Raw genomic sequence first — 11,331 nt, forward strand, 5'->3', positions numbered from 1 at the left:
TTTTGGACTGGAAACTACCTGCATTTATTATATAAAGTCGGCAGAAAAAAAATATATTACAAACATCAGGTGTGCGTCCATTCCCGTTTACTAACTGTATCACTGACTGATCCTTATCAAACATTGAGGTTACACTCTAAATACTGAATGTCCATATAGATTTACTTCTCCAGACTGTTCTTTAAAAAAATATGCCTTTAAAAGCTCTTAAAAGAAAAAGCACCATGAAGAATCACTTCCAGGGTTCTTTGTGTTGGAACCCGAATGGTTAACAGTTGAAATTCTTGAATTGGGGCTTCTGTAAAACACGGTGGTGGTTTTGCTTCTACTGCTCTTTAAAGAAAGGGCCATGAGAAGGCCCTGCAGGTGATTTATCTTCACATAGTTGCCTGCAGATGCCCAGAACCCTGCAAGATCCCTCCAGGAAGCCTTCTGTTTAAGAGTGTGGCCAGTGGAGAGCAAATGCTATGTAATGATGCAGCCTCCCTTCTCCTTGAAGGGGTTCTTGTCCTCAGGAACTCCCTTGACCAGCGGATCTTCTCCGGACCGAGCCTCGACGTAGGAGATGATGTCAGGAGCAGTGGCAGAAACCTGATAAGAAGTCAGCAAGTCAATAATTAAGCAGTGTTGGGAAGGTTACTTTTAAAATGTAATCCCTTACAGATTACTGATTACATCACTCAAAATGTAATTTGTAACGTAATCAGTTACATTACTTCAAGTGAGTAACGTAATCTGATTACTTTGGATTACTTTAAATATTGTCATTTTTTTAAGCCTGAATGAATGTAGCAACCACATATTGCATATTATTCTTTTATTTCTATTTCCAGTCAACAAATAGATAAACAAATAAAACAGCCTTTTCAATCACTCTATAAAAATACTTATGAAACCATTTCATCAAACAATTTTATGAAACACTTCTATAAATTGATGATAAAACCATTTAAAGCCAAACAATGTAACAACAACTGTAAGCTATCTATTTGCAGGTTTGCCACCAGTGTTAATTTTGACAACAAATTTTGATTTAGTTTTAGTCATAGTCTTGTGACGAAAATAGCATTTAGTTTTAGTCACAATTTAGTCATCTGAAATGTTTTTAGTTTTAGTCGACTTAATGTTATAAGAATATAGTCGACTAAAATTACAGTAAATTTAGTCGACTAAAATGTAAAGGGTGTAAATGTAAATGCTTTTTCATCAGTTTCCTAGAATTATTAACTATACACTTATACGAAATGAAACGTTTAATAACCACTTGAGTAATATTGTTAATGTTTGAAAATGAAATATATTTATATATGATTTAATGTATATTATTATTATTGTAGGTGTGTGACTATACATATTTTACATTTAAAATTTTGCTCTAGAAATCAGGTCATAAAACATCTGAATAGTTAAATTATAGTTTGAACAGTGTTGTAGATGCAAAAACAGCCTTTAAAGGATCTAGTTTTATCTCCAGCACTAACCCAGCACACCTACTGGAGCCTCAGTCTATAAATGAGATAAAAAACACACCTTCACACACTGTCCTGTAGAGATGCTCTCAGGATGTATTGAGAGACTTCATGAGTTAAAGTGAGAAACTTATGAGAAAGTGCTGTAAGGAACTTTACACAGACTTTTGGGTTCATAGATTCACTTATTTTTTTGTTTTATTTTGGGTATATTATTGAGTTCTTTCTGACCTGTTCCTGCTTTAACACTAGCTATATCTTTCCCACTGTGAGACTAAACAGATGATCTTAATGAGTTAGGGTTCTGTATCAGTTCTGTGTTTTAGTGCACTGGAGAGTTAAACACCCCATCAGCTCATGAAATAACATCAGTATTAAAACGCGGATCTCTGCATGGAGATCTGTGTGACTCTGCTCTGCAGAAGCTGAAAGATTAGTGGTGTTTTTACCGGAGATGGAGTCGCTCCACGCGGTTTACACGTTATCTTGTTTTTTGCAACGTCAAAGGAGAAATATATCGCCTCTCCTCTCTCTCTCTCCCTGCTGAACACTGTCGAGTTAACTTCCAGTCGAGCTCCGTAACGACAGGTTAATTCCCGGGTTTGTAACTGAGCGCGCGGCGCTACTGCAGGAGAGGCGGGTACTGATTGGTTGAGTACCCCGCTTATCCCGCCTCTCCACCTTCGCTAAAGTAGCAGTGATTGGATCTCTTCTTAACTGGTCCCTTCCTTTCACAGAACTAAATCAGTTCTGATTGGATTTCGTCCCTGCCAAACATTTTCGTCTCGTTTTTATTCGTTGACCAAAATGTCAGCTAATTTCGTCTCGTTGTGTGTGCGGAGCCGCTGTCTGCCCCTCCTCCCTGTGTGTGGGTGCAGCGAGACGGGAGGAGGGGCAGACAGTTCCCTGTCATATCAGAGCGATTCACCGCAAAAATGTTATTTGCGTTTTGTCAGTGTTGGATTGGAAGAGCAAAAATAGGAAAGTACCGCAATGTAATCCTTTTATTTTAGCAGAGTAACTGTAATCTGATTACCACTTACTGAAGCAGTAACTGTAACGGATTACAGTTACTCATAATTTGTAATCTGATTACGTAACGCTGTTACATGTAATCCGTTACTTCCCAACACTGTAATTAAGTATACAGTATAAATATTAATGTTATTGCTTCTGCTTCTGCATTTATTCTAATAATTGAGATACTCACTGCAGTTCTGGATGTTTTGACTTCTATCTTCAGCTGATCCAGCTCCATCTTCATGATGTCTTTATCTGACATGTCCCGGGCCATCTTGGCTGTAAACAGAAACAAAGAAACGCAATTTCTTTTTATATAATAATTTATTTTATTTTTTTCCCAGTTTCAGTAGCCAATTGTCCCACCTATTCAGATGCTACTCAGCTGTTACTTAGCTGTATATCCTCCATCACTAGTGATGCCACAATAAAGGAGGGTTAAGACTAGCACACGCCTCCTCCGACACATGTGAAGTCAGACTCCGCCTCTTTTTGAGCTGCTGCTGATGCAGCATTACCGAGTAGCATCACAGCACTAACGCTCAGAGGAAAGCACAGCGACTTGGTTCTTATACATCAGCTCACAGACGCAGCCTTGTGCTGATCAACATCACCCTAGGAGTGATGAGGGGAAAGAGCGCCATCTACTGTACTCACCCAGAGAGAGCAAGACCTGTTGTGCTCTCTCAGAGCTCCAGCAGCTGATTGCAAGCTGAATGACCAGGATTTAAACCAGCAATCTCTTGATCATAGTGGCAGCAATTTAGACCACTGGACCACCTGGCCCCCAGAAACTTAATGTTTGAATGTAAAGCTTGTAAAATCCCCTGGATCTGTACTGAAATTAACCAGTTAGAATTTTTATTTGAGTTATTATATTAGTGCAGTGCTTTTTTAGAAGCAATACCAAACATATTTTTAAACTAGATGAGGAATAATTCAAGTTATTAAGTGGTTTCTTTGAGTTCTATACAGACCCACTGTCCAAATCTAAACTCTCATGTTTACTTGCATCCAAACTGTAAGCCTTGGTAAGTTTAATTTGCCTAAATAATTTGGGAAAAACAGAAAATTTGAGTTAAATAAACTGAAACCTTAATCATGCCTAAATTTTCATTTAAAAATGATTTATATTTTGAATTTAATTTATTTAAAATATAGATTTGAGAAATACTTATAGATAATTACATGGAGAAAGAATCTATGTAGTGAACAATACAGCATCGACGGATTCTGGTGACTGTCAGAAACTAGTGCACAAACCTAGAAAGCTATTAAATAATGCCAGAAACCATTGAAAAAGAAGTTGCATTTGAATGTATATACGGCCGCAAATGTTCATCTAACTCAAAGTACTTGAGTCATGTTTAAAAATATTACATTTTACATAAACAGACATAATTTTATTGAGTTGAAACTTATTGTGGGTTTACAGAGAAAGAGTTTAGTAGATTCACAATAAAGATATTCATACATATAAATACATGCTCAACTTAGTACAATTTACTAGAATTTTATATTATTCAGACACAAAATCTCTCCATTTATCTGTGCTGCATCTCCTACCTGTTCAGTGGGACTCCCAGCTGTCAGAGAAATGTTCTGAGATCTCCTAAGAGATCATCAGCAGCTCCTCCTCTCAGCAGACTGAACTCCTCCACCCTTCCTTCTCTCTTCTACACCTCACTTCCAGCTGGTTGGGTTGATCCTGGTGAGGATTGGCCTCTGATGTCATCAATCCCACTTGATCTCATTAGGACAATCAGAGGAAGTAGGATGACTCTGAGGGGCGACCCCTAAAGCCCATTTGCACGGTGGGGCAGAACAGAACAGAAGGCCAGTCGTGAAGGTCAAACTGATTGTGTTGACCAGTAGTGTAGTGTGGTACTGATATTATAGATTTAACTTGAAGTTTCTCTCTTATATTGGGTCGCGAATTGTTTTTAATCAGTTTAATCAGCAAAATTAGTACCTTTAATGTGGAGTAAATCTTGATATTTTTTAAGCGGTGAACTAACTTAGCTTAGTATATTGTTGTAATAAAATGGTATTTTAAAATTGGAAGAGAATGACTACTTCCAATCGCCTGTTGAATAGAGGCCTCATGTTTAGCAATTCAGTCTTGCCTTTGCTGTGGAGCAACACACTGCTCCAACTGCGGGTGGGATGATATATAAACAGTGAAAGTTCTTGTAAAATTACTTATTACTCTGTTTTATAAAGAGTAAATGCCACTTTTTTAAGAATTAAAAAGTAAATGTTAAAAGTAAAAGATTTAACATAATTATAGCAAAGTTCCTTGTAAAATTTATAAGGAGTTTTATAAGGAGTATATGATATTAAAAAAAAAAATAATAAAATCTGTTGAAAGGGAAAGATTTCATGTAATTATAGGACAATTTCTTGTAAAATTACTAATTATTCAGTTTTATAAGGAGTGTATGATGCTTTTTAAGAATTAAAATCTGTTGAAAGGGAAAGATATTATGTAATTATAGGACAAGTTCTTGTAAAATTACAGTAATAGTTGTTCATAATTTTTCTGTTTTTTTACAGACATTTTCTGGCACCTCCTGCTGCTGGAAAACTACAGTTTTTTTTACACTTTTACACAGTGCAGTCATTGCATATGATAGTCAGTCATCCCTAATACTGAGTCAAAGGACACTAACAGCTCAGCAATATGTGAGCATCCTGTGCCCACGTGTCACCTTTTATGGCACATTTCAGCAAGATAATTCTCAGCCACACACAGGAAGTGGCACCAGCTTTGGCCACATACGAGTGTAGAGCAAAATCTACATGCACAAATAGAAAATTTTTTGGTGAAATGTCCCGCATGATGCCATACAGAACCTGTATGTCTCCATATACAATAATTTCTTGTATCCAGGCGAGAGGCATCCAAACAGGGTACTAGAACCTCATTTCAGTTTTCCCTAATAAACATATGTATATATTTACATGCTATGCTTGTAATTATTTACCTTATATTTCATAAATACATAAGTTTTATTCCTTTAAACAACTTTAAACAAGTTTTATTTCTTTAAACAACTTTGTCTTGGTACATTATTTCTTCAATTTTTCCCAAAATATTTAAATATAATTGTTAAAGAAACTAAAACCTCTTTCAGAAAATAAGAGAAAACCTAAAACTATTACTCTACACATTAAAATACCTGAAATATTTAATTATACCTAAACACTATTACAAAACAATATTTTTTTGTAAAAGCAGCAGTTTTAAGTATACAAGGCAATTCAGAGAACCAGATGCTTTGTCTATGGTGCATGAAACATTTCTAGTGCATGTTTTATTTAGTTTTATTTCTTTAGAAAGAAAAGAACTTGCAAGAACTAGAAATGGCAAATCAACTAACCTTTTTTTGCTGAGCGTGTTTTTTAAATATTTAAAATATTATTATAATCAGTTTCCATTAGTTTCAATTCAAATTTTAATTCAGTTTTACAGTTCTGTAAACTAAGAACGCACCTGGATGACACTGTATTTTACTGCAGTGTTTCTCAAACCTGGTCTTCAAGGCCCCATGTCCTTCATAATCTAAATATTTTCCTGCTTTACCAAACTAATTTTAAATCATTTGAACTAGAATGGGCAGTTAATGAGCTGATTGGTTGGATCAGGGAACATACTAAAAACGTCAAGGCAGTGAGACTCCAGGGTTACTGGGTTGAGAAATCCTGCTGTACTGTTTGACCACTGAATCCAGTAAATACTATCTGTGCATTGGAGGGTCTGGCTGAGACGTGGCTAAGCTGGTTGTGGCTCGGGGCTCACGTATAAGCTGTTTTTTTGGGATCTGGGTTAGGCTTGTTTGTGCAGGATTAGTAAAGGAGACCTGGCAGGTGGGCAGGCCTGCTCTATGATGGGAAAGGCCGCCTAACGTGCACGAAATGTCCAGAAAATACTTATGTACAGGGTGACTTAAGCGTCTTTACATTGTGGATTTCTGAACCCTTTGAACCTTGTAAAATAAATAAGTATAAGTTATATAATAAATCAGTTATGAGAGTGTGGAACTTCTGTGTGCAGCCACATTCAGACCCCTAGAGCTTATCTCCAGAGGTAATAGCTCAGTGTTTGAGATAAACACATAGGGGCCTATCGTACACCCTGTGCAAGGCGCGTTGTGATACTTGTTGCTATCTTACACCCTGTCAACAGTCTATTTTCACGCCTTGCTCCGGCACCATTAAAATAGCGTCAGAGTTTAGGAATATATTTACGCCTATGGGCATGGTGGTCTAGAAGTGAGGTGTGATCAGGTAAATTGCTGGTGTGTCCCACTGACTGATTAAAACCCTGACAACAGTCAACAGTCGGCTGCCCAATTCTATCTTAACCATGCAGGAGCACCCTCTGCTCGCATACACCCCGACAATAAACTAAATATGGAATAGAATAACATTACTGTTCCCTTAAATAAGCTCCTAGCGTACCTTCACAGTGTGAATGTGCAGGTCAGGATCCACTGCTGAAATGCAAGTGTTGAGCTGTTAAGATACAAACACAAAATCATTGGATAGCGGTATGTAAATTTGATACTTTAGGCAAGGTAAGGCGATGTGAATTATCACAGGTGAGTGAGGTCTGAAAGGATCACGTACTTTTGCCACTCATAATTATGCAATATTGGATAAGTTTCCAAATAAATGATCAAATATAATACTACTGTTGCATTGTTTAACTGGGTTCTCTTTATCTACTTGTGTGAAAATCTGATGTTTTATTTCATGTTGGAAAATGGATAACAAACTTTCAAGCACCACTGTACATTTATTCTGCCCCTGTATCAATCAGCTATTTTAATGATAAGCCATTTTAAAATGTTGTAGAGCAGATATTTCCTCAGATATGAGACAGTGTATTCCTTATCATTTGGTCTTGGTAACTTTCTGTGAGGGATCTTTTAGAGCTTTACATTCCTGATTTTATTCACCACCACTGTGAACAATTCTGACTGGGTTAGTTTTACACCAAACCCATAAATAATCTTGTTCACATTGTAAATGTGTCAGTGGAATTCCCCTTGAACTTACTTGAACTCCTCAGAACTACTGATGACTTCTGCCTTTTTTCCCTACGCATTTCTACTCTTATAACTTTTTTTAAAGGCATTGCATTGCTTTGCATATAGCTACCATAAAGTAATCAATCTGGATCTGCAGATCTTATCTGAACAGTATTAGTTTCTCAGGGGGTTCTGGGGTAATTTTCTCTTTTATGGGGGTCCTCTGTGATTTTATTTCCGTCCATCATGACCATGTATGTGTCTTTGTATGTAATTTTATTTCTGTCCGGATTCACATCTCTGAGTTTTTACTTCTTGCGTTTAATAAAATAGCTATTTGTCCACTGCTGCACATTGTATTTATACTTTGGGTGCGCATTTCCACAGAGATCTATGTAAACAGCGAGTGGAAATGGAGGAGCTACTGAACGTGATGTCACGTGACCGAGAAAGCCTAAAAACTCACTGGTCCTCCTTTTTTTTTTATTGCAGTCGGGATGCCGGCGTTTTATCACTGAGTAGAAGTGTGAGATATTTTTCACAGACGTCCCCCTGAGAAAATAATACCATCCGGATGGGGCTTAAGGGGAAATAGCAATTACCAAAAGCTAGCTTTCAAAAATTTAAGAACACCTCTAATTTTCTCAGTTCTTTTAATCATATAAATCATTTAAGCTCTTCAGGTACAGTGAACAACCTGAAATGATAATGATTTTATCATAAATTAAAAAAGGTAGCAGGGGTAGCAGTAGATGACCAGGGATTTTAGAAAAAAAAATTGTATATTGCCAAAAATTAATTAATTAATAAAATTTTATTCACTTACTGCAAGACTGAATATCTAACCTTTATCCTTTATCTACCTTAGTATGAAGTTAAGGTAATCATATTTTAAAAGGAATATTATATTTTGAGAGGACATCAGTGCAAGACTGAAAATATAACTTTATTCATAAAGTGTCATTAGTTTATAATGAAGCCGCATTGAATGAATCTGTTCTGTAAGAAGATTGCGTGTGAACATGCTCATGCTCATCAGTATGTACCAGTGGACCGGACACACTGATTTAATCTCACAAATGAGGTTGAGTGAGGCTGTAGAGACTGAACACGTCCAAGCTCAAGAACAACTCTAAATCACGCGTAATTGAGCTAATGCAAAGCAGCAGTGAGTGGGATTATGGGTAAGAGTGAGGGTCATCGGGGAGGGGTCAGTCCACTGATCAGACTCGCTATCACAACATCTGACATAAACCTTATAGTTAACTAACAGTTAGTTCAGTAAACAGTTTAGCTCAATAATGCACAAAATAACAATTTTTCAGCATTGTACGGCTACTGTGCTTACACCCCATAAGAGCACGAGGAACCTACAACCTAGAAAATGTTTTAATTCATTTATTTGATTGCCAACAGTACAAACCCCATATATATTTCATAATCTGTCTGCTTAAGTTCCTTTCATGTATTAATATGCATATATTAATCTAATACACATATATTTTTCTAATTAGGCACCTCTTGCTTAGATGATCAGTTTTGCACATCTTGGCTGGGTTTTCTCAGTCAGTTTTATGAGGTAGAGTCACCTGGAATTCAGGCTTTCAGTTAACAGCTGTGCTGAACTCTATTTGAGTAATGTTCTAATCTGTATTATGGTAAGATCTATTCAACTATTAAAGTAAAGAAAATATTACTCCATATTACTGAAACATTTTCAGAACTTTGAAAGTATCCTCAAGTGCAGTCATCGCAGAGACCATTAAAAATGTTATGATGAAACTGGCACTCATCAGGACCGCACAGTAAAGAAAGACCAAGAGTGTAATCTGTTGCACAGGATAAATTAATTAGAGTTACTAGCCTCAGAAACTGCAAGGTTTTTTTTAACACTTTTAAACTACTACATGATTTCTTATGTTCCTTCATAGTCTGGATCACTTCAGTACACTTAATTTGTACAAATGTTGTGGGTCGAGATTTTTAGTTTTCATACACCGTACATTCTCTACTGAGGGCAGCATGGTGCTACATTGGGTTGCACTGTCACTTCACAGCAAGAAGGCCCGGGTTCGATTCCCGCGTGGGTCGACCTGGTTAAAACTGTTCCTGGTTCTGTGTGCTCCAGTTTTCTTCCAGAGTCCAGAGATGTGCCACTCAGGTGAACTGGAGGTGTTTGAAATTGCTCCAAGGTGTGAGTGTGTGTGAGGGACTGTGTCTGACCTGCACTGGATTGGCAGCGTGTCCAGTGTGCACTGTGACCCCGAATGGATTAAGCGGGTTTGATCCTGAATAACTGAAGAAACATTCTTTACTGGAAACAGGTCAAGACTACAGGAAGGCCAGTTTAATACCCATGCACTCTTCTTCCACAGCTGTGCCTTTGTAATGTGTGCAGCATGTGGATTTGCATTGTCTTGTAGAAAACTGTATGAAAATCTCTAAAAAAGAAATTCCTTCTGATTTTTGCAATTATTTAATGATATTATGCACTGTAGAGTCTCATATATTTTTTCTTAGGAAGAACATTTTAAGTATTTTACCTCGTGTAAAAAAAAAATTAACTAAAACTCAACTTTAATTTATAGTCTTAACTGAAAGTCTTAAGATGTAAAAGATGTTATTTGACATCTTTGTCTTCATCTTGTAATCAGGAACTGTGCTCTAATTCTCTATAAATACTGTAACTTGGTTTTATAATACTGAATATGTTTTGCTTGTTGTCCTCTTTCTTTCTCCTGGCTTTATTTAATTGCCATTTCTTTTATGTGTTTTTTGTATTGTTTATTATACTTTTATTAATTAATTAAGATATAATTAAAGTTCGAATCCCCGTCACGCAGCTTGCCATCGGCTACCAAAGCCCAGAGAGAGCACAACCGGCCTTGCTCTCTCTGGGTGGGTACAGTAGATGGCGCTCTTTCCCACATCACTCCTGGGGTGATGTCGATCAGCACAAGGCATCTGTGAGCTGATGTATCGGAACCGAGTCGCTGCGCTTTTCTCTGAATACGCTGTGATGCTACTTGGCAACGCTGCATCAGCAGCAGTTTAAAAAGAGGCGGAGTCTGACTTCACATGTGTTGGAGGAGGCATGTGTTAGTCTTCTTCCTCCTTGCGTTGGGGCATCACTAGTGATAGGCGGAGTTAGGTAATTGGAAAAAAGAGAGAATTACAGAATTAGAAAATCACATCATTGTGTACTTTATGATGTAGTCTCTTGGCCTTTGTTAGGCTTAAGGAGAGAGCAGCACTGGTACATTTTTACTCATAAAGCTCTGTTGAGTAAATTCCCAACATATTTTTGTTATCTGCTTTCACGTCATAACAGTTGCTATGATTTTTGCTCCTCCAGAATTTTGCTCTACAAGGTTCCCAAGATGAGTTAAGAACTGGCAGAAAAGCTCTTTACTATTTTTTTTATTACAGCTTAATAAGATGGTTTCATTAAGTGAGTTTTAAACTTTGGTCAATAATTCTGTGATGGAAACATGAAACTGCTACTCTTAAATGTATTCTGTCTGTTTTGTATTTTCATGTTGATTTATGTTTATTTTAATTGTTTTTGTGTAAACACCCTTGTTGTGGTTTTCTGTAACTAGAAAATGGCGTTACCTTCTTAGCCAGGTCTCCCTAAAAAATATCTCAAGGGACTTCCTGGATAAATAAAGGATAAATAAATAAATATAATTAAATAAATAATCAATAATAAAAACGCGCTGCTGTTTAATTGAAGTCTTGCTGTTTGGCGGCCTCTGGCGGTGAGCGGTGTAATCGCAGCAGTAGAAGCCCCGGGCGCCCTCTCT

At 37.0% G+C, this 11,331-nt stretch overlaps 1 protein-coding gene across 1 annotated transcript; it reads right to left on the reverse strand.

Moving 5' to 3' along the window:
- On the reverse strand, positions 1–4,166 carry gngt2b (guanine nucleotide binding protein (G protein), gamma transducing activity polypeptide 2b). The gene is made up of 3 exons (XM_007239750.3): positions 4,056–4,166; positions 2,680–2,768; positions 1–591 (listed from the first exon to the last, which is right to left on the reverse strand). Exons 2-3 carry the CDS (start codon positions 2,761–2,763, stop codon positions 466–468), a joined length of 210 nt encoding a protein of 69 aa, XP_007239812.1. The 5' UTR covers positions 2,764–2,768; positions 4,056–4,166; the 3' UTR covers positions 1–465.
- Between the last annotated feature and the right edge of the window lie 7,165 nt (positions 4,167–11,331).

The sequence above is a fragment of the Astyanax mexicanus genome, chromosome 15, assembly GCF_023375975.1.
Source record: "Astyanax mexicanus isolate ESR-SI-001 chromosome 15, AstMex3_surface, whole genome shotgun sequence".
NCBI lineage: Eukaryota > Metazoa > Chordata > Actinopteri > Characiformes > Acestrorhamphidae > Astyanax > Astyanax mexicanus.

What these genes read in the sequence shown, in the direction of transcription:
- gngt2b (XM_007239750.3), bottom strand. Translation starts at nt 2,763, where the DNA reads ATGGCCCGGGACATGTCAGATAAAGACATCATGAAGATGGAGCTGGAT. An exon ending in TCAAAACATCCAGAACTGCA is followed by an intron (nt 592 to 2,679) that starts GTGAGTATCTCA and finishes ACTTCTTATCAG; the next exon opens with GTTTCTGCCACTGCTCCTGA.